Source organism: Saccostrea echinata, unplaced genomic scaffold, assembly GCF_033153115.1.
Source record: "Saccostrea echinata isolate AGI-Se365-2 ecotype Australia unplaced genomic scaffold, CSIRO_AGI_Sech_v1 ptg000054l, whole genome shotgun sequence".
Taxonomy (NCBI): Eukaryota; Metazoa; Mollusca; class Bivalvia; order Ostreida; family Ostreidae; genus Saccostrea; species Saccostrea echinata.
In genome coordinates, this window is record NW_026889803.1 from 49,333,023 (window position 1) to 49,358,503 (window position 25,481).

At 32.5% G+C, this 25,481-nt stretch overlaps 1 protein-coding gene across 5 annotated transcripts in view; it reads left to right on the top strand.

Annotated features, from left to right (window-relative positions):
• LOC133172261 (zinc finger protein 135-like) overlaps positions 1-25,481 on the top strand; it is a 110,350-nt gene that overhangs the window by 23,468 nt on the left and 61,401 nt on the right. For 2 of the 5 annotated variants that reach the window (XM_061307118.1, XM_061307110.1), the window contains exon 2: positions 17,582-17,654. In XM_061307118.1, the coding sequence (XP_061163102.1) occupies positions 17,582-17,654 (73 nt within the window). Of the gene's footprint in view, positions 1-6,077; positions 6,378-17,312; positions 17,433-17,581; positions 17,655-19,486; positions 19,568-25,481 lie in introns of those variants that run through there. The other 3 variants (XM_061307111.1, XM_061307112.1, XM_061307113.1) reach the window with 3 other exon arrangements.

Genomic DNA, 25,481 nt, shown 5'->3' on the forward strand with positions numbered 1-25,481 from the left:
AATTGAAAAAGTGAATACACACTCCAGAAAGGAAGCTTGAAGGAAACTTGTTGGTTATTAAATTGAGAAGATTGAATGTGTCAGGTTTATAATGCCAGATCATACATTATTATTCGTAAGGATTTGTCAGGCAGTGCATTTTCGCACTTTTACAATGCAGGCAGATTACTAAATTGACAAGATAAGAAGGGAATAGGCCTTATGCAACTTCTAAATGTCAGATTTCTCTAGGCTGACCTTTAAAATGTTGTTATTATAATCAAAATTGAAATTTTGAAAAAAAAATTCAACAGAGTAGCAAATGTTTAGAACAAAAATAAAGTTATCTGCATACATGGAAGAAATATGGTCATATGGTCTTCCCAGAATAGCTTACAATCATCGTGGAATGTTCTGCAAGGGTGTACCATGTAAGTTTAAAAATATTTTATAGTTTTTCTATTTTCTTTTTGAAAGTTGATTCGGTTTGAAGTTGATCGTTTTCTGGGAATGCACAAAATGTATGTTAATCATTTTAATTTATAGTTTTAGATCACCTAAGTCACTCAGGTGTTTACTTATCTATTCCTGTCCATCATCATGGAAATGTACATCATTATATGCATTAATTGTCTTCTGTTAGAATTTCTGGGACATTTTCAGCTCCTTTTCTAAATAGCTGAACAATTTTGTATTGCTCTTTCGTGAATCCGACCTCAATGGGACCTGAAGGGTAGGGTTATATTAATAATGAAATGAATCCATCCTGAAAATCTTATTTGAATTCTCTTTGAACACTGCAGGCAAACAACAAGATTTTGAAGAACAATAACTCTCTATCACACCTTACTACAGCTAGGGTACAGACCCCAGGGTTGAGCGAAGTTGGACATGTATTTAAAATGCATTATCTCTACAGAACTTTTTTACACTTACTCTAATAAACGAAATTGAGAAATTCATTGTAACCTCCTGAACCCCCCATGATGGGGGCTAAGTTGGTCATCTATTAAAATGCATCATTATTAAAAAAAAATCATTTTTAGCTCACCTCGACGAAGTCGAGATGAGCTTATGCTATACCGTCGGCGTTAGCGTTGGCGTCCTGGTTAAAATTTTAGGAGCAAGTCCATTCCCAAGTAACTATAAGCCCTACCTGGACCAAACTTGCATGGATGATGCATCTAGGGATGGACACTACCAGACTTGCTTCGGATGCTGGATCTGACCTACTTTTTCCAAATGAGTAACTATGGCATTATGTTTCGAGTAGTTCTATAATTATATGGTCTGTTATGATTTAACTTGCATAGATGGTGCATCTAAGGATGGACAATTCCAGACTTGCTTCAGATGTAGGAAATGAAAGATTTTCTTGATAAGTGACCATGTTAAAGTTTTTGGAACAGGTCAATTCCCAACAAACTATAAGACCTACTTACACAGAACTTGCATGAATATTGTTTTCAGGATGCACACTAACTTTAAAAAAATATGATGTGAGATTTGAATTACTTATACTGATAACATTCATCAAGGTGAGCTTCATAATCTTTGATTACCTAATTGTTACTGTCGTTAAGCAGGCAAATTTTTTTTTATATATAAATGTAATAATTTGTCCACCAAAATTAAGTAATTCATGACCTCATATAGGTCTAGGTTGGTTGATTATTTAGTGAAATGTATTATATGTCTTGGGAAATCTTTTCTTGCAGAGTTATAACAGACAAATTGCTATTATGATTGTTTGGATTGATGTTATCTGGGTAAGGGGTTCATGTTATAGGACAGCTAATATATAATGATTACACTAATTGACAAATTACTTACATCTGAAATAGGCAAAACTGTATTATTGTTTGATATTTTAGCCAAACACCCTGCAAAGGAAATTGGGGGTCTTTCATGTGTTTTTGTCAGTGGAGATATTAGTTTAGATACAATGTACTTGCATGACAGGCAGGGAAAAGTGTTGACCAGACTGGGACTCGAACCTGAAACCTCCTGTTGTACTTATGTTTGTTAGCTACCACTGAGGTACCATGCTAACATACCCAACCCCATTTTTCCTGAGGGTTTCCATATGAAATCCTTGATGAGGCTTTTTTAAAACAGTCCGTGGGTTTTGTTGTTGGAGACCAAGTTATCAATGGTGGGGAAAAGTGTAACAAGGATTGGGTACATCAACTCAGTAGAGTATATGTACCCATGTGATTAAGAAATTGAAAGGGAATAGTAAGAAGTATCCTTGGAAAAAAAGAGAAAAATCCTGTGCATGTTGATCAGATTTACTTCTGATTTTTACTATATAAGGGAAGAAATATTTAAAACTTTCAAACAACTTAAACGTAACTTTAAACTTTTAAAAATATTCTCCATCTTAATTCAATGGTTTTTAAAGTTTTAATTATTTGTGATTGTTATTTTTTTTTTTTTTTTTAAGAGGTCTAAATTAGCTGAAATGTAGAAAATCAGAATTTCAAATATCCCGTAGCAGAAAATTTCAACAACAACAAAAAAAAATTGTGATGATTTATGTATATGTTTATATTATATTTATAAACATATTTATTTATATATGATTTATTAATATGTTTATATTATGTTTATATTAATATGTTTGTGAAGTGCCTTCTAAGCATGACTCATTCTTTACTGTATTTGAAAAAAAATGAAATTTTTACAGATTGAACAAGCAATAATATCTATAAAGTTTTAATATCAATTAGATTTGACAATCTGGTTTTTTTTTTTTAGCAAGGTCAGGTCAAGGTCATTATGATTTTTTTCTTGACAAAAGCATGAAAACTTATTGTTGTCAATTGTGTGACAGAAACCTACTTCTTTTTATATAAAATTTTATATGCTGTATATATTAACACTTGAGGTTTATCAGGTAATACTATAAAATTGAAACAAATAATTTAATTAGAACAGATAATGGCTTACCCAAATTTCCAACAAGAGTATGTTTGTTTGGAAAATTATATTTAATGTACGTATCCTAAAACTTCAGTCCTTGATTATAAATTTCATTTAGTTCAGAAAATCCTGTGAAACTTTGATCGTTTAAAAAAAGAATTTAAATTCCTTATTTTGTAGCAAAATTGAAGAGCAGCAAAGAATAAAATCTTCTACACCACTGTTCTTTCAAATGGTGCCCACTAGATTTTAATTCAGTCTACCATTTCTTTGTCAAGTTGTACATTTGCAAGGAGGAAAGAAAATTATGATCTTTTTAAAATTTATCTTTACATTTATGCAGATGTACTTTGAATGCTTAAATTAAGAAACCTGATGAGAATCCATCCTTAAATGAACCGACAGAGAAGGATTATTCAGGGTTCGTGGGATTCAGAAAAAGCACGTGCAGATATTAAGATTTCTATGAGTTCCTTGTGACGCTTACATAAACTGATTTATGCCTAATCAGAAGCAATGTGAATGTATGAAATGATCTAATAATTGAAGACTAAAGGTAACTCCTTAGTAGGGCATAATGACAATTTTTCTAAGAATTGTTAGAATTATGTTGGCAATAATTTCCCCTTTTCTCTTGCATAAGAAATACATCACAATGATTTACTGCAGTTTTTGATACAGAATAGATCAGTTGCAAATGAAGCATTAAAGACATAGATATAAAACCTGTACAGTTGGTGCTGAGATTTTGATTTTGTGCAAAGTTCCAGTGTACCTCCAGAGTACCAGGTATACTGAACCTTGACTGCTTTGCCTGTAGCAAGAGAAGGTAAAAATCTGGGGGTAACGCCAAAAACATAGAAGGAGAATGCTGAAGATGCAGGTCTTGTGATATGCAACAATTACTGCACAATAATGGTTTGGCAGGGTGTGCCTTAAGCTTAGTGTTCTGTCATATGCTCAAGTTGTGCTCCATTGCAAAGACATAATTATAAACAGATTGTACAACTGTTTTCCAGGAAATTCAAATCTCCCAGTTCATATGTATATAAGATAACTGAGCTTTTACAACTGGGGTAATTGAATCAATAGTTCTTGGAATTTTTGTCATCAATTACCTGTATTTTATTCTCCAAAACTTGTGATTTCAGGTAGTAGTTACAAAAAAGAAGTGATTGAATCAATAGCAGAAATCAATATTTCTTAATGTCCAGAACATAATTGATAATGCTCAGATGTATCCTAATTTTTGGTTGTGGTCGTTTGCTAAAAGGCATTGGCCGGTGCATGGTAACTAAAGTTCATAATTTTTTTTTTCCCTTTTTAATTAAAATTCTTGCATATTCTTCACATCTAAAATGTAGAAGAATAGTAGATGTTAGTATTTGGAATGAAGGAATATTGTGTCAGGGAAGGATAAAATATCCAAGATATGAAAATTGTAAACTCTAAATTCATCTCAAGAACTAACCTTAATTAATCTACACCTGTTTTTTTTACATGCAGGTGTAGGCTGTTTTAAATTACCATAGAGGTGAATTGTATGCTAAAAATAAACCAAAATATGAAAGAATAAAGTTTGATAAGCATTAAAGTACATTCTTGTTTTTTGTATACTTTAATTGAGACGCAATTTTCTTAGTTGTTGATATTGATATTTCTTTTTTGTTGATGGTTGGAAGGAAAATAGTTTTTTTTAATGAATAAAACTTTTTTTAAAAAAAATAAAAATCAGATGATGGGGGAATATATAAGATAGATGTATACCAATACTAACCATTATATTGATGGCTGTAGCCTAAAAAAAATACATTAATTTAATTCACTTAAAAAGAATCAGGTCTGAAAGCAAAGCGATTTCAAAATTTAGTTTTTAAATGAGATTTACCTCCCTTGAAACATAGACTGAACAGATGCACCAAGCATAACTGTAAAAATGTTGTGCAATAATTAATTAATCAGCTCTGAGGACAGAGAAGCATTCTTCTAGTAGGTCAGAATTTCCAGCAATTTCTGCCACCTTGTCTTCCGTTTTGATGCTTGTGATGAGAATAAATGCTGAATTTTAACCAATCTCGTTATCATTTTAATTTAGTCATCTTGGATACATGTAGATTTTTTTTTTTAAAGGAGAAATAATTAGAACCACCTACCATGTTTTGTGGTTTTTCAGGTATATATATAATTAAAATGGGCATCTGAAAATGCATGTCTGAATTAATTGAAGCAGTGAAGGCCAATATGGATTTTTAATTTTTGTTTTCAAATGTGCCTTGGGCATAAGCTTGATAGCTTTGATGATGACTGTGTCTTAAAATTTTATTCCTGAGGAAGTATTATAACTCTTTAGACATTCTTTATAGGAGCTAAAGCATAGAAGTTGAATTTTATTTAACCATTAGTAATCTAATGGAAGCAATGGAGTTCCTATGCATTTTCTGTTTAAATTATTGTTATTGTATATATATCTTCAATTTACAATGCAAGATAAGTTTGTAGATCTTGCTTAGTTAATGGTTACAATTTTAAAATTGATGATGTATTTTTGAGTTGATTCAGAATACATCTCTTTAATATCAGAGCAGTTTGAAATGAATATATATTTTGTATATGATTTTTAAAAATGAGACATTTTTTGAAAAAAGATATTCAAAATTTCAATGTTAAAAAAACACCAAATTTTAAAGAAAATGAAGAATCAATACATGCAAGCAAGTCTTTTTCCATTCAGACCAGTGTGTTTAAAAAAACCAGTTCTGGCTTATTAAATTATGTTGATAAAAAAGGGGTTGAATGTCACACAAACATCTACTGCAAGATGGAGTGCTGTGAGGTTCTTGTGCAGATATGCCTGACATTTTATGCTTAAAATTTTAATACAACATTGAATGAAACTTTGATAAAGTAGTGCGCATTTGGCCTGAAATGACCATATTCCTGCATTTCCCTCTATCTGTTTTCAATTTGTCTATCAGCAGCTGATAATACAATCAGATAAGGTTCCTACAACACACAATGGGAGCCTTCAGTGTCGAACCCATTCACCGCATCCCTTGCATATACCCTGCTAGAGTAAGGGAAGGCATCTCCTGAATCAGACAGATATGTAATCTCTCATATTGACATTTATTTTTCACAAAAAATCTTTATTATAACGCCAAAAATTGCCTTGTCGGAATACTCATAATTACATTTTCGCAGTGTGTGGAGGTTTTGACTGTAAACATAGTGATGTAGGATTTGTCAGTATGTGGTAACTACGATTGTTGCGTTATCTGCTGTAAATCGGAGCCATCGAATTTAATGTGGATTTCCTATGGAGGGACTCCACGTATACCCATTCGTCAAATCCTGCCTCCTTACTGGTTTAGTTTTACGTGATGTAAAAAATACTTTGAAAGTCTGTCGGAGTTAACTGCAATATCAATCAATCATTTTGTTTGCGCAGATTTTGAAGTGGTTCCTATGAAGGAGTGAGTGCTATTTGTTAAGAGTGATATTTCATAAAGTCATATTTTATGCACAAGCCACTGAGTAGAACTCTGCAATACTTAGTGGTATTGAGGATCAGCAGTTTCTTTTCAGTTGTTCTTATCACTGTGCCCATCTGCACTGTGTATTTATTTTCATTTTTGTCAGTCTTTCTGTTTAGATATAAAATTTCACTGCCGTATTGTTTGATGTAGTATCTATTTTAATGGTAGATTCCAATGCATATTCTAATCTGTTTTTGCAGTTATAGATGCCTTTTTGTAACACATACCCTTTTTTAAAATATCAATCTGCTATACATGTAAAAATTTTGAAGACTAATTTTGTAAGCATAAAGTTCACATACATGTGATAAGTTTCAGACCCAAATACTGTACAGGGGCCTTTAAATTACTGGAATTTAGGTGAAAATTAATATTTTACACTGCTCATCAAAAAAATACAAAAACTGACCAAAAAAATTCTGTGTCTTTGGGCAAGCCTTCATCAAAGGGTCCAGGTCCATAGGATAATTGTTATGAATACTGTTACAATTAATTTATTTGTTTGACATGTAATGTGCATTCCTGGCTATGACGTATATCTCGATGTTAATGATAGAATGTTCTATCTACATTATACAAGAGGTATACCATGTGAGAGTCTCCATGTCCAGTCAGTCTATATTTTTCTCATGATACTATTTTAAAGCATCTCTATGACTCTGTGTTAGAATGGACAATATTTAGGGCCAAGTAGAACAAATAAGAATGAATATCGTGTCGCTTTCGTTCATGCTAATCGCATATACTTGTGTGATAATGAAGCAGTATTGATAGGAAAAGAACCAGGCAGTATATAACCCCCCCCCCCCTCCCCCAATTGTTCTTAGATATGAAAACTTTGCATAAAAATCCAAAATTTCCATGCTGCAGTCTGTCTCAGATTAAAGTAATGTCTTGACAAATGATGCCTTAAGTTTACAAAAAGCATGTCTGATCGACCTCGCCAAATTATTTTTACAATTCATGTACGTGTAACTTACCTTTCTATGCCCAATCAAAAAAAGTTCTTGATTATGTGGATTTAAGAATTCCTAGCACCTTTTATTACTCTTATAGGTCTCAATTAGCTGTATTTCTGAGATTTATACTTGATTTTAAAAGGCATAGATTTGTAAAGTATGTTAAAATGAAAAAAAAAAAATCAACAAACACCAAAACTTATTTTAATGTTATTGTTATATAAAAGGTAATGCCAGACAAAAGTCTTACAGGATTCAAACTCTCTAATGGGTATATATGGCAAAAACTAAGCATTAACCATTGTGCAGACATAAAAACTGGTAATGTCAGAGTGACTTGAGAAAGTTTGTTCACAATTTTTTCCCCCCGAAAAGTTCAATTTTTACATAGAAAGGGTTCACATTCTGTATTTTTTAAATGTAAAATAGATTTTAAATTCACAATCCTGTCATTTAAATGTTTATGTAGATCGAATGGAGACTTAATTGACCCATTCCTATTCAAAAACCAATTTTTATGGCTATAATGGACCCAATTTCCACCAAATATTCACATCTGTCAATTTAAAAACAAATTATCAATCAGTAAGTAATTCAATAAAATATAGGAATTAAATGTTAAAAATAACATGACTGATAATACATTTTGAAAAATATATCTTTTCTATGAAGTTTTAAAAATAGAGAATAATAATGTCTTAGAGTGGAGGATTATCCCCACTTTTAGGCCCATCCATGACACAAATGTTACCACATGTAAATCAAAGGGTTTTTTTTTTTTCAAACAATGGATTGATCTGTAGCTGTCTGCTGGTATACATTACTCCAATTTTTCTGTCCCTAGAAAATCAAACATTTATATAGCAAACTAGTTCAAGTGAAGACCTGCTTTTATTGAGTAATCTTTTGTCTCCCAAGAAGTAAAAGTAATGGAAATGAACTATAAAAATATAAGGAGTTAATAACCATTTCAACAGTGATTCTGACTCCTCCTACACTTGTTTTTATGTATATATTAAAGGACAAGGTATGGTAAAGGCTGAATTTGCCCCTTACTTTAACAAAACATCAAAACACAGTAGAAATTGCAAATGTTTGAAAGTAAGATCTTTTAATGATAAAATCAGCATTAATTTTGATTTAAATCATACATGGAGGCCACAAGAGGTGACAAAGTAGAACATTTTACCAAATTTCCTCAATACTGATGGAATTTTATAAAATTTTTGATACTTTTCTCTTTGGGAAACAAAAAGCACAAGTTTGCATATCTGAGATTTTCTTGTGCATGAAATATTTAAATTTGGTAGATAGGCAAGTTTGCATGTGCTCTGTGTTTTTTCAAACAGAATGTGCTTTAAAATTGATGAAAAATTTTTGAAAAAGGAGAACATTTGAAAATGGAGAAATTCTGTGACCTTTCTTGACCTCTTAGAATTAATATTCATTTTGTAACAGGGATGACAACAGGTTTTTGATTATGAACTGTTGCATCATTCTTATAGACAACCCAAACCAGCTATGGGCGAAAAAGGGACCTTGTTCTAATCTTGTCCTTTAAGGCAATTCTGCGTATATAACTTTAGTTAACAACTTTATATGTTCTCATTACACTGCACATTTAATCAATTTTTTTAACAGCTTATAAAGCATATCATCCAATTTAACTGATTGCCAGTGTTTTGTAATTATTAGCAAGCATGCTGCAAATATATATATATATATAGAAAAAGTTGTATCGTCGCAGCCCTATAATATATATATATATATATATATATATATATATATATATATATATATATATATATATATATATATATATATATATATATATATGTTAAGATAAACAGGTGTTCTAGGTGTCCCATTTTGTTATATAGCACATGTTGCTAAGAACATACATGTATGTCACATGTAGCCAAGTATGACTTCAAGTGCATATAAGATACACATTCAATGTTAGTAATTTTCTTAAATAATTTATAGCATGCAAAGCTTTGTATGTAATGAATTCTTTAGTGATGAAAGATTTGATCAGAAGAAACATTCTAAATACCGGTAAATAGACATTTCGTATAACTTGTTTCCTTTCCACAGCCAGTATAGGTTCTGCTTGATAGGCAGGTTCTCAACTTAGGCAGCATAAGAAAACTCAATGAAAAGTGAAAAAGGAAGAAGGAAATTAAGGAGAGAAAAATTGCATCCTAGAGCAAAAAAAATCTTTCTTGCATTCTTTGTGTTCGGTTGACCCCTGCACTGTGACCTTTCGACACTGTGAGATCAATCCCAATGCACATTCTGTAAACACATTAAAGATGCATTTTCTTGATGCAGAGTATTTGGCTTTTGAAAGGATATACAATGTATTGAAACTTTAACCAACATATGACACTTTCTCAAAGTGGTAAATACTGTTGAGAATTTTTTAAAGGACATTTTGAAGAAATTGTTACCTTAGTTTTCGTCAAGCAAGTTTCTTCTCTTTAGTTCTTGCCTAATTTCAATGAAACCTGGTAATACATATTTTTGTAAACGGTGTTTAGTGCCCCATTCGAGAAATTTTCACTCATATAGAGACGTCAACGTATGCTGATGAAGGGCTTCAAATTTAGACCTATACGTAGGAGGAGGAAATAAAAAAAAAATGAAATAATTTTTTTGTATAAATTAATGACTTTTGTTCATTTATTTTTGCTTCTTTTTTGATACTCTCCTAACAGGCTCCTTGCCACTGGTCACACAATGGTTACAAATAGGAAGGTAGAACCTTAAATTGTTTATTTTATCGTCTGCCAGTTGGGGCCATGCAGTGATATAAATTTTGAGATGTTGGTCAAAATACAAATTTAAAAAAAATCATTTTTTTAAAACTCTTTTAAGATATGTATATCTTCATTTTTTTTTTTTTTAAAATATGTGTAACATGAATGTGTAGAAATTGTTTTCAAATATATACTAGTCTTGAGACCTTAATAAATAAATATTCCTATCATATAACAGACAGGGAGTATTGGGGATGGGGGTCAAAATTTCTTCAGTTAAGTGTAAAATAATTTTTATGGCTGTCACATTCAAAAACAATACTACAGGTAACTCTCGATACCTCGAAGTCCGCGGGACCGAGGAAAAACTTCGAGAGATCAAAAGTTCGAGTTTTCAAGAGTCTGGAATTTTCCAGGTTTGTTGACAGGTTTTAAAATTAGTCTTACCGGATGTAATGATTTTCATGCAGTGCTAACCTTTTACACGTGGTTTTTATAAAACAACGATATTTTTTCGTAATTCTGATGAATATTTCATTAAACTGAGTAAAGCAAAAAATGTATATCGTCATTTCATATTTATTTATTTATTCTTTGTAATACAGACATTATACTATGCATTCGTTTCATGAAAACAGCATTTTACACCATCGTACATAGCTTTGACTATTCAAAAAATGATCATTGAATGCAGTTCTGTAAGTATTTGTCCAATAATAGTCGTCATATTGACATTGAGGCTGTTTCTGTTTTTTTCATATTTCGTTTAACTTTGACACTGACTCGAAATAAAAATTAAATTAGTGTTTTGTCTTTTAATCAATTACTGCTTTTCAATGACAGTGCGTCTCTAAATTATTGTAAGACAGTCGATGATAATTATTTTGATAGCATATAGGCAAAATATGATTAATTATAAATCAATTATCACCTTGCAGCATAGTGTCACCTGAATAAACATCCCGTTCCTCGAGACCCGCGTCTTCTGCCTGGGGTCATTTAAATGTCCAGGTAAAGGTGCTAATTATATAATCTTGTATACACATAGCCACTTCGAGGTATCGAGGGTAAATTCTAATAGAATATGCATAACGGGTCTGCATTTTGACTTCGAGGGATCAAGGGTTTTGAGAGATCAAGAGTTCGAGAAATCAAGAGTAAATTTGCTTACTAGTTATATAGTGGAAAAATTCCAGACCGGAGACTCACTTCGAGCGATCAAGAACTTCGAGAGATCGAAGTTCGAGCCATCAAGAGTTAACTGTATATGCCTGTATTTATTGGTATATACTTGTTTTCTTTAATAATTGAAATATTTCATTTCTTTAGGCTATTGTTTATTTCACCTTCAAATGGACTTCACTTCACCCATAGTTTTATTCAATATATCTGATGCATAAGCCATCATTTTCTATAGAATGTTGCTTAGATTCTAGGTTATAACAGAGACCTAAACAATGTCTCTGCATGGCTATAGCTACCATGGGCAGTTTTCTAACCTGTTGGGAGAAATTAATTACACGTAGTTACTTTTGAATACGGATACATAATTATCTCGCCAACATGTCATTGTGCAACAAAGTCTTCAGCATTTTATTTGTCCTCTGAACAGGTGAAACGTTTTGAATGGCACGCCTATTGATAAATTTTACACTAAACCAAGCTATGATGCTGCCATGGATGATGCAGGTCTACCTTTATTTACCCACCATGTTTATCTTAAACTGGAAGTACAAGTTCGTAAATTTGAAATCTCGATCCTGACTCAAATTGGACATCGGGAAAGAAAAAAAAATCCGTTTTTTCTCAATTTTATTTTTTTTTTTGAAAATTAAAAAACTCAAGCGGCGGGTTTGTAAACCTAAAAATAAAAAAAAAATGCTGGCCTTAGCAGTGAGGGTTCTTTATCATGCCAACACCTACCGTAACACAGAACCTCAGTTTTAGGGTCTCATCCGAAAGACCTGTGACTTTCACTTCTAGTGCCAGGTGCTTGGCAAAGGAAAAATTAATACCTATGTTGACACGGCGTGACAAATGAGAATTGAACCCTGGTTCTGAAGTTCTTTCAACCACCCATCCTCAAAAATCAATTCACAATAAGTGTAGAATGTTTATTTTGACATTTTGTTGGTTCATTATCGATTCTGTGTGAGGACGATACGCATATCGATATGTATGAAGAAATATCGCAAAAAAAATCTGACTTGTGTTTTTCTTTGTTTACTTAACATTTTGGGTTTAATATATATAAAATAAATAAGCTAAATATTAATATAAATATGAAATGCATAATGATTAACACCACTTGTGTAAAATAATTTTATTTTACGACAGATATTCAATTTCTTTGAATAAATTATTCTTATTTGTGAAGAAATGTTTTGTTCATTTCAAGACAAAAAATAGATTTTATAACTAATTCAACCTATCATGATACATATTGTATCGTGGCTTAAATATCGTGATAGGTATTGATATAGAAAAGTTGTATCATCCCAGCCCTATATAAATGTATTCAAAAATTGAATGTATAAAACTAACTATAAATGAGATATGTGCATTAATTATTTTTTGATTATGATAATGTAGACATATGCAAACATAAATAAGCATTCTTTTTGAAATTGATTAGAAAAATATGAAATCCTAGTTTCTGCACTAATGTGTACAGCATTATAAATTGGTAAAACAACCTTATTACTGAAATATCTACAGGATTCCTTGTATTTTTTTTTTGTCTATTAATTTTTAGAAAATTCAGTAAATTAGATGATGACTAGTTATACAGGCCCATGGCAGTTGGTATATCAGTAAATTGTTGATTGTACAAGATTGACATAATCACATCTCCCAGCTGGAACAATTAACCTGCTGAAAGCAATAAGAAAAGATACAAAACACATCAGTGTCAGGGGCTGTACAACACAACATTTCCCACTCCTCGACATTATGTAATCACAGCTAACACATGAAATGGAAGTCATGCTTCACTCTAATGGGTCTGAGAGGAGGAATATTACAGTTCATGCTACAGATACGTGTCACTCAATTTATCTCTATGCTTAGGAAAAGTGTCTCCCATGGAATTCTTCTTAAAAAATTGCAGTGGTAATATAGTAGAAAAATGTATATAAATGTGTTCTTCTTTATTCAGAGGTGAAATTTTGAAAAGAAGTAAATTTTCACAAATTGTAGAACTGAATTCGCAGACATTGAGAATTATAAAATAATTTTATACTTATTTGAGTTTTATTTTTGGATATATGAATGATGTAAAATGTAAAACATATCCTCAATAAAATCAATCTAAATATTTTTAGTAAGATTGATGACAGAATGTTATAAAGTTCTACATCTTTCCAAGTTTTCACTGTATTAATTGAGACATTGATCACCAGCTATACATGCCAAATTAAGACATGCTAATGGAGATGAGCTAATGGAAGGGAGGTCTTATTAATTATTCCAATGCTGGGTACTGTTACACTGGACCTCAATTTTTAACTCTACTGGTCAGAGACTAGAAGAGCTTTAATTTTGCCATTGCAAAGTGTTCATTGTCTGTCTGTCTATTTGTCTGTCTTTCTATACACAATTTTTCAAAATGCTACCTCGGACAGTTTTGGTCTTATTTCAATATAACTTGGTATACAAGTAGACTACACTAAGATGCATATAATTCTTTTATATGTTTTTTATTTCAATGAACCTTGTTGTCATATTGGTTGCTAATCAAAATAGATTTCTGTGGATTTTTTGTCAAAGTGCTACTTTTACTACATTTTTGGTTTGATTTCAATACAGCTTGGTACACAAATAAACTACATTAAAATACATAATTCTGTATATTGTTTATGTCAATGAGCGGTGTTGCCATGGTTACTAAAAATAGAAATTTCTGTGAAATTCTTTCAAAATGCTACTCCTCCTACATTTTTGGTCTGGTGTCAATTTAGAATTTCAGTTGGACTACACTAACATATACAATTCTATTTATCAGTTTTTGATTTAAACGAACTGTGTTGTCATGAGTACTAAACAAAGAAATTCTGTGAAATTCTTTCAAAATGCTCGTCCTCCTACATTTTTGGTCTGGTTTCAGTTAAACTTGGTACAAAAGTAGACTGCACTAACAGTATACAATTCTATAATTTATCAGTTTTTGAGTTTAATGAACTGTGTTGCCATGAGTACTAAAAATAGAAAATCTGTGAAATTCTATTAAAATGCTACTTCTCCCCCAGTTTTAGTCTGATTGCAATTAAACTTGCCTTATAAGGGACTAAACCAATAAGCATTACTTTATTTATTGCTGTTGCCATAGTTTCTGAGTCATATCCAAGTGCTACCTTTTACGAACAGACCAGGTGATCTACAGTCTCCTGAGAGACTTCTGCTTTTTAGGATCTCAATCATTTCAACTACAATGTACCATGACTCTCAAATTACGGATGCAAAGTATAGGGCAATAGGAGCTTGTATGTATATTAAGTCATAGGTCGTTCCTGGTTAGAGATGAACTTGTGACCTTTCCAACACAATTGAGGCAAATCCCAAGTTACAACATTTGTTAAGTCATCATGGCAATTATATATTTTTGAGATGGAAGTTGAGTAAAGTGTTCAGTTTGGTTGGGGATACTATACCAGTAGCATAACTTTTGCAACAAAAAAAATGTGAGCTTTAAAATGTGAATCCAGAAGGTCACCAAAAGTTGATTGGATAATCTGAAATATAAAAAAGTATTAGTCCTCTGTATGTAAAGGAGAAACATGATTTAAATTGTTGGCACTTAATTGAACAAAGGATGTTCCTAGAAATGCATTCTTGGATGAAGGGGGATACAAATTTGCTCAAATGAAGGAGCATGCCCACTTCCAAGAATGAGGAAAAATTTATAGTATCTTTCAAAAATCTTTTTCTCAAAAACCACTGGGACAGAAAAAAGATGAAACTTATGTGAAAGCTTCATTACATAGTGTAGATTCAAGTTCAAACCAGGACTCCTAGGGGTAGGGTGGGGCCACAGTTTTACATGGGAATATACAGGAAAAATCTTTAAAAATCTTCTTCACAAGAACTGCAGAGCCATGGTTACTCATGTTTATATGGAAGTTTCCTCAGGTAATGCAGGTTCAAGCTTGCTCAAATCATGACCCCAGGGGGTAGGGTGTGGTCACAATGGGTGTTCAAATTTTTACATGGGAATATATTGAAAAATCTTCTTCTCCAGAATAGCAAAGCCATGATTATTAGTCATTTTTATATGGAAGCATTTTAAGGTAGTGTAGTTTCAAATTTGTTCAAGTCATGACCTCCAAGGGTAGGGTAAGGCCACAATAGATCATTAGAGTTTTACATAGGTCTGAAATATATAAGGAGGGGGGTCTACTTATGAAGAACAGGTGGGCCATAGTAACCTGTGCAAGAGTTGTGGTCCATGGGCCTCTTGTACCAGAAATATAGATTGATGGGATTAGAATTTTTTCTTCTTCATCTGGCAATTCTCCTGAATCTGTGCAAGAAATAAATGGTACATATTGCAGACAGGTGCAGTTAGCTTATGTAATGACAACTCATACTCCCTTAGCTAAATCATTAAACATTCAGCCTGAAACCTGTAAATAGTGAGCATGTGAATGGAGACTGATGGGGCTATATATCTACTGTAATGTGAGCTGTAGTCAGTCATTCGTTTGTCCTACTTAGCTAGCCTGGGCACACATGCTATCAATTTTGACTGAGTAACTTTATTCAAACAAGATGTTTGTACCTGTATATTGATATGATTTGATGAATATTTTGTTGTTGTTTTTTTTTTTATTTTAAAATGCATTGTCGTGAAATATTGCTTTACTTTGCTTTATATGCAGAAAAACTTTCTGAGAATTTAAGCACTGTAACCCTTATGCAGAGTGACAATGGAGTTTGTGTCTTAATATATTGACAGTGCAGGCAATATGGCCACTCTCTGTAGCAATCATATCTCTTAACCTACAACTGTAAGGACACACATCTGATTGGGCACAGAGTTAATTCAGTTATAATTACCATAAGGTTCCCTTGACCACTTGAATCTACTCAGATGTTCATATACCTACTGAATTTTAGAATCTTCACATCCTTTGGTCATGGGATCGCATTTCTAAGAGAATGTCTGTTAAATGAATGTTTAATCTCAGATAACAGCATCAAAAGTTCTTGACCACTTCAGAATCACCAGCGGATGAAACCATTGACCTCTGACCTTCGTATGACCTGCATCTGTGGGGGGGTCATCCTAGTGTATGCCCCCTGTAAGGTGTGTTAATGATAACTTTGTACTTTATACTTCTCCCTGTGTAAGACTTCCTGTATGTGTGATCTCAGGTGCCTGCTTCCTGATAGATTCAACTCTGTCATGTGTCAGAGTTGTAGAATTGGCAGAGGATTTGGCATCGCTCCTTCCCATGTGATGGAAATGGTTGCGGATGAACGGATGTGACACCATTTTAGGTGACCCTCAGCTGAAGGTCATGGAATCTTAGAAGAATTTATCATTTGGATTAGATAAAGTGAAATTCTAAATGCACAGAATAAGAATTTATGGCATGTTCTGTCACTAATCACTTTTATTATGTAATATGTATGGCTGTACTTTCACTCCTGACAGTCAGAGACAGGATAAAAACCTGTACTCATTATAAATCATTCAATTTCAGTGTAAGAAAACTGATGTTTTCAATAGATTCTGCTGCACATGGGTATGTTGTTGGCAAACTCTGGACCATTCTGGATATGGTGTATCTTGAAACCAGGACAAAAAGTTAATGATATGTTAAAATTATTGGGAAGGTTTATAACCAATAAAAAGCTATTATAGTGGGAGTGGGAAAAAACGAGAACCACAGGAGTTTTTTATGTGAGATGTTTATCTCTTTCAAAAAAGAAAATAAAACTTGCTGCTCTTTTAAGAGGTGCTCTTGACCTGCTAGTTGATGGGTCTTACTCTAGAGGTTGTGGATTGCCTGTCAAGAACAGCAGGGCTTTTAACTTTAATAAATGTCACTTTGTATTAGTGGTGTCGCTCTCTCTTGCTCCTGCAGCCAAACGATGTAATCAAAAAAATCTGCTGCAGAATACTGCACAACTTAAAAACCTGCAGTCAAATTTGTATCTAAAATTTTGGGAAAAAATACGCAGATACACACCGCGATGTGAATTCTCTGTTGTAGGTTTTAGTTGTATCATTTGGAAAGGAAAACATGCCTTGAAAGAATTTGAATGAAGTATGATCAAAAAAAGGGTGAAAAAATATTTCTTTTGTTTTTTTTAATTCCATATGCATTTCTGGAATTACACTTCAAACGAATGTATATCAATTTTTGCTGAATTTGTACTACAGATATGATAAAGATTGCCTGTTGTTTTTTTTCAGTCCTGATTGCTATGGGCTCAACATGGCTGATCGGCACCAGAGAGAGGACATCAGCTTATGGGCAGGAGTACAGGTAATTTTATATTGTCTGTCTGTCTGTCTGTCTATATGTTTTATGTTGTTTATACAACAGCACAGTGAACTAAACCATCACATTCGCTAATTTGTCAGTAGGTGCATGTTACATAATTCAGTATCTTTTAATATCCATTCTCATATTTACTTTTAAATAAATGTGTGTTTGAAATGTTGTTAGTTAAGTAAGTTTTCTTTTGATTTCAACATGTCAAACGTCTTTTTTTTTCTAAGTGGATGTCCTTTAAAATACATACTAAATATATATGAGGTTTGAACTTTTGTCATTTTGGGATGGGGACTAAATTGGTTTACATTTTATATTTACATGTAGGAAAAAAATAATAATATGAAAAAAAAAAAGAATGTGCCTCATAAGAGTTATGAAAAAAATTGTCAACTAAAAGAGTCCTTTATATTAATTAATGGTTTAATTTCCATTGTATAATTTTTATTCTAGAGACTGTTTCATTATTTTTATGATGAAGTTACTGAGAGACCTGCACACTTGAGTAATTTGTCAAAGGGATTTCTAGCTTCTATTCTGTTCTAAGTCATGTTACTGCCAAATACAATGAATTGCTTTCAATATAGTAATAATATTATACAAGTGGGTGTTGTAGTCTGTTTATATTTAAACATCAAGAAGAATAAGAATTTTTAATATGAATTTTGGTACATTTCTTTCTTTGTATTATTTAATGATATAACAAATAAAAATTTGATTTATAAGATTGAGAGAGTGTAAACATATAGGTGCAGAAGGAATAGTTCTTTGGACTAGTTATGGCATTATGACATATATATCTATTAGTTGATGTAGATAATAATAAAAATTCTTAAATACTTAATTTCAGAACATTTCTTGTTATGCTATTCAAATTCTAATAGCAATATTGGTTTAATAGTCTTTGAAAAAAAAAAATGAAATTTTGACAGCATAGATTTTTTTAAAAGACTTGTAGGCATTTCAGAATTATTTATAGCAATATTGATTTAATAATAATCTTTTAAATGAAATATAAATTTTTTGAAAGCATTGATTTTTTGGAAGAATTTTAGGCATTATTTTATGTGTTTTATTGCCAAAAAAAAAAAAGAAAGAAAGAAAGTAAACCAATTGCTGTTTTGCTGTTTGGAATGATTACCTTCATAGAATGAGGACACCTTCTAATGCTCACTTTGACAACACTTTTCTTATTAGAGTCTGTGTGACTGGACCATTTTTTTAAACCACCAATTTGATGCCTCTATGACAAAGTTTAATTCTATCTGGAGGCATTCATTCTGTCATTACTAGATCTTTACCTTGTGGAACACATCTTAATACTTATTAATTATAAATAAATTTCCTCAAAATAAAATTACAAGAAACATTTGCTTTTTGTGATCAAAACCAAAAAAAAAAATATGTACATAAAATGTACAAGTGTGGTCTGAATGTTGCATATCTAAGAATAGTGCACACACTACACAGCATGCAACCACATTGTATCATGAGAGCACATCAACTACTGTGTGGATGTGACCTTGACCCCAAACAGACTGTCTGTGTTATGTCTGTGTTTTGTCTAGTAGATAATCTGATACAGAAGTACAGGTAGATAGTGACCCCAGTGTGACCTGTCCTCCATTCACAGCCCCCAAATAAAAACATTGTAAGAATTGACATTTTCCTCAGGGGCTCTTCAATGTGACAGGATAGTTCTCAGCAGGCCCTGTGTAAAATGAAATGGGAAGAAAACTCCATCAAAGTTTTTCTTGGCTGATAGACAAGATTCAACGCAAAAGATAAGAACCACACAATCGTCATGTAAGGGCTTATCTGGTGAGGGAAGTTGAATGTTGCATTTTATCAGTGGTGAAAAGGAATGCTAAGCTGGGATGCACTTTTTATCAGAACCTGCACGGGTAAATATCTGTCTCAGGTGCGGGCAATTGATGGCATATTGCTGATGCCGGGGAGAGTAGGGTCTGTACCAAGTGTATATGGTGATCTCACGTAAAGGGATATGTGGGAGTATATGATACTGCTCTAGACTGTACATATCTATGAATTGGTAATGATTTAGATAGACCATCTGTAATTGCAAGCACGATCAGTCATGTAAATATGTTATGGTACAGGCAAGTCTTCTATGTCATATCTGATCTATGGGGATTTCTTTGTCTTCCGGGTTCATATTTATTTGTGTTATTAGTTTAGCATTGTCCTTTATAGTTTATATGATTTCTTAAGGTGGATCGCATCTGCAATGTTTAAAACTCCCACCTGCACAATGACATATATATTGGTTACCAATGGTAGGAGAGATGTCAAATATTTAAAAATAAAAGCAATACCAGGTTATTCCTTTTCTAGCATTAAGGATTAATTAATTAATATTATAACAACTTTTAGAAAAAAAAATCCAGAGCCATTATATGTGACCTTGACATCTGAACCAGAATGACATTTTTTGTGCTATAGGTATCAGAGCCTGACCTCTAGTTAAAGCTTAGGTGTATAGTAGCACCTGGTGTACTAAGTGGCCACTGGGATACCTGTCTCTGATAGAAAACATGGATCATTTAAGTATCTTGTAGCTGTCATAAGATTGGATAATATGTCACTGAATCACACTCCTCCTCATCTTTGATAATTTTCACAGGTCACTGAGTTTTTGACAGTGTTATACATTTGGAACAATATCAGTGTGACATTGTGACTAACAAGGCTTTTTCTGCATGTTTATGTAAATAGGTGATATTATGAAATTATGCTTATGAATGAAATATCTTATGACTGACACCTGAAATTTAACACTGTCATCAATTAAACTTAACCATGACACCGTTTTTAAGTACATCTACTTATATAAATAACATCAGTAAGTAACCCAGGTTCTAAAAAAAAAATCATAAAGTGCAAAAGTTGTAATTATTCTTGCTAATGTATTACATTAGCAAAGAAAGCTTTAATTTTTGATAATTCTTTAAAAAGCTGTGAAGCGAGACTGGTTATATAATCTAATTAATATCAAATGCAGGTGTAAAGGAGACATGCTTCTTCTTTCCTGATACTGAACTCAAATGGCAGATCTTATTGGAGTTTATTTTAGTTATACGTGTGACACTTTATTTAACAAAGTTCAGACTAGTAAACTTACAGAACTTGAAGATTCTGTGTTGTTAACTATGGAATATATATGTATCACAAATTATTCTTAGGCCCTGTGCAGTTTATTGACAGAGTAATCAAATTCATGATGAATTTTTCTGTGCAAGTTTTTCAGTTGTTGTTTTAAGATAGTGACAAACTTTACTATATGTCATAAGATTATTGTTTCAAATTTTTCATAGGTGAACAAAATCATTGAATATATGTAAATATATCTGATAGTACACTTCTTCTTCCCATAGGGTATAGTCATATAAAACATGCACATCCGCTGTAAGTTATCACACACTACTGCACCTGCAAGATAATGTAACATAATCACTAATTTAGAACTAATACACTTTAAAAAGAAAATCCCTTGTGTTTTAAGTTTTCATTGTAAGACAGCCATGTAGAACTTTTTATTCTGTAAGATCCTATATCGGATACAATATAGTCACTAGCAAAAATTGAATTGTTCCATCCAGTAAAATGATTATTTGTAGCAATTCATGATATGTAAAATAACTGATACCACATATGTCAGTGCTACTGGGTTAGAGCTGTAACACTTGCCTGCGTCACTTGAATCACACAATGCAGGAGTATGTGCGTGTGACTTTGATGACATCCTACAATTGTTCCATTGAAATATAACTGATATTTGTTTAAAATAAATGATGTTAAAAAAAATAAAATAAAACAAAAATTATAATTTTATTGTTTAGATTCTTTAGAATTCCCACATTTATTTCAATGGAACTGATTTTGAAACTAATTACTATATTTTTTGTTAAGTGTATAAACTTTTTTTAGCTCAGGTAAGCTGAATGCTCAAGCAAGCTTTTCTTATCAAAATTTGTCTGTTGTCTGTAATCTTTGTCGTCGTAATTGTCATTGTCATCATTGTAAACTTTTTTATAGTTTCTTCTTCTTCTGCAGAACCACTGGGCCAATTTCCCATTTTCTTTTTATCATGACTTCTATCAAATGACTTGTGATACGAAAAAAATGTGTTTTTGACGATTTTGTCACAAATACCTTGATTAAAAAAAATGATTTTTTGAATCTTATTCCTTCTCAGGTGAAAAGACCTAGAACTCCTTACTCATCACAGAAACAGTCATCTAGAACTCTCTCACTTACCCATCACAGACACAATCATCTAGAACTCTCTCACTTACCCATCACAGAAACAATCATCTAGAACTCTCTGATACCCACCACAGAAACAATCTTGTAGAACTCTCTCACTTACCCATCACAGAAATAATCATCTAGAACTCATTCACTTACCCATCACAGACACAATCATCTAGAACTCTCTGTTACCCACCACAGAAACAATCATCTAGAACTCTCTCATTTACCCATCACAGAAATAATCATCTAGAACTCTCTCACTTATTCATCATAAAAACAATCATCTAGAACTCTCTCACTTACCCGTCACAGGCACAGCATCTTGAACTCTCTTACTTACCCATCATAGAAACAATCATCTAGAACTCTCTCACTTACCCATCATAAAAACAATCATCTAGAACTCTCTCACTTACCCATCACAGACACAATCATCTAGAACTCTCTCACTTACCCATCACAGACACAAACATCTAGAACTCTCTCACTAACCCATCACAGACACAAACATGTAGAACTCATTCACTTACCCATCACAGAAACAATCATCTAGAACTCTCCCACTTACCCATCACAGAAACAATCATCTAGAACTCTCTGTTACCCATCACAGAAACAATCCTCTAGAACTCTTTCACTTACCCACCACAGAAACAATCATCTAGAACTCTCTGTTACCAATCACAGAAACAATCATCTAGAACTCTCTCACTTACCCATCACAGAAACAATCATCTAGAACTCTATCACTTACCCATCACAGAAACAATCATCTAGACCTCTCTCACTTACCCACCACAGAAACAATCCTCTAGAACTCTCTCACTTACCCATCACAGACACAGTTATCTAGAACTCTCTCACTTACCCATCACAGAAACAATCATCTAGAACTCTCTGTTACCAACCCCAGACACAATCATCTAGAACTTTCTCTCTTACCCATCACAGAATCAATTATCTAGAACTCTCTGATACCCACCACAGAAACAATCATCTAGAACTCTCTCACTTACCCATCACAGACACAATCATCTAGAACTCTCTGTTACCCATCACAGAAACAATCATCTAGAACTCTCTCACTTACCCACCACAAAAACAATCATCTAGAACTCTCTGATACCCACCACAGAAACAATCTTGTAGAACTCTCTCACTTACCCATCACAGAAATATTCATCTAGAACTCATTCACTTACCCATCACAGACACAATCATCTAGAACTCTCTGTTACCCACCACAGAAACAATCATCTAGAACTCTCTCATTTACCCATCACAGAAATAATCATCTAGAACTCTCTATAACTTATTCAATACAGAAAAAATCATCTAGAACTCTCTCACTTATCCATCATAAAAACAATCATCTAGAACTCTCTCACTTACCCATCACAGAAACAGTCATCTAGAACTCTCTCACTTACCCATCATAGAAACAATCATCTAGAACTCTCTCACTTACCCATCACAGACACAATCATCTAGAACCTTCTCACTCACCCATCATAGAAACAATCATCTAGAACTCTCTCACTTACCCATCACAGAAACAATCATCTAGAACTCTCTCACTTACCAACCACAGAAACAATCCTCTAGAACTCTCTCACTTACCCATCACAGACACAGGTATTTCTGTTACAAATTATGGGGCATTGCCATTTATATGGAAAACTTTAAAGATCATTTCTCCAAGATTTAGAACTTTTTCAGTCATAAAATTTTGTTATATTAGAACTATCATCTTTCAGTTTCAAGATGTTGTGACATGTGTATACATATAATGTAGATACTTCTACTTTCAGTATCACTTAACTTATGTAGAAACTCGGTTTAGCTGATTAGTTGAGTGTATAGTACACTCTCCTTATTCTTTTTTTTTTTTTTGGGGGGGGGGGGGGGGGTAGCATATTTGTAAAGAACAGACTCTAGCTTGATACCAAAGGTACAAATTATTAATATACAGTAATACACAATACCAAAGGTACAAATTATTAATATACAGCAATATACAAATTATTATAAAGAAATGATGTTGAAATGATACTAATAATGTTTTTAAGTGAATAATTATTTAGAGAGAAATTTGAATCTTATATGACAGAATCGGGGGGGGGGGGGGGGGGGGGGGGGATCTGAAGTGAAAATAAATATGTGTGATTAAAATCTGAAGATGGTTTCATATATCTGGACTTGACATACTTCATACTGGCACTCTGCAGTGAAATGTAATGCTTTTACTATGGAATTTTAAGAAAAATTTAACAATTTTGAAGTTTATTATGTGAATAATGGTTGTGTTAAAATTTGATACATACTCTACATATTTCAAAGATACCACTAAGCCATTAGGAGTGGTTTGTTTTTTGTATATCTAGCAGCTTTCCTCAGCAGTGGGTATTGGTGCTTGATGGATTGTCTTGTCTCTGTAACTGACACACAACTGCCTTGCGTCTTCATTCCCCAAAAATTTGTGTGTGGGAAATTACTGAATGGTATTTTTTTTTGTATCAAATATTTCATGTCTCTTAAGAGGAGTGTTTTATTTCATAATTATGCATAATTAGACGTGAAGAAATCGAGAAAGATGACATTTAACAAGTTTGTTTAATTTTTTTCCCTTTGTTATTTTTTGTTTTTTTAATAAACAAGTCATTTATAAGTGGAAGAAATCTCCATTTTGTGTTTTTGATAATTGTGTAATTACGACCACAGATTGTTGTAAGTTGGGAGTAAAAATGATGTTAATGGAAAAGTATTCAGTTGCTCAACAATTTCATTCATAAAATAAGGAACATGGCAATTAAAAATTCATTTAAATCTTATCTCCATTAGAGGGGGTTATTTCTGACAACATACAATACAAATGACCACCTATCATGAATAAATATCATAAATCATTTTGTCTTAATAGAAAATAGTTTTATTTTCAAAAACAAATGCAATTGGAGGCTTTCATTGAAAATTATTCAAATGTTGAATGATTCATTGTCACACAAAGTTCCTAATTACGAAAATGGCTTTCAAAATAAAATCAACACCAAGTTTTGGTGCTACTGCGGTGCTTAGAGTTATTCCTCTTTTGGTACCACAAGCTTAAAACATCTTTTATCTTAGGTTGATGAAAATGGTTTTAATTAAGAAAAAAAAAATTATGAGATTTATAGCTAGTACACTTTACAGAAATGTGTTAGTTGATAAAACATGAAGATTTAAAGAAGTTTATGCATGCTACTATAGATATAATAGCTGTAAAATTCACTATGCTGCATGAAAGGTATAATCAATTTGTAAAATAACATTGTCAGCATCCAATATATGAGCATGTTGTGACATTGTATCTAACTTCTTTGCAGCATAACAATGCTGCCCTATTTCTAATGGCAAATCTCGGAATGTTGTAGAAGAATTTTTATAACAAATTTATATCTGGTATAATGTTCTTGTCATCTAGTCATTGAAAGAATAGTAAGTTTATTGGCCTCCCTAATGTTTCGATTATCAGTGATGATTCTCATTTGGGCACCAAAAACCGCC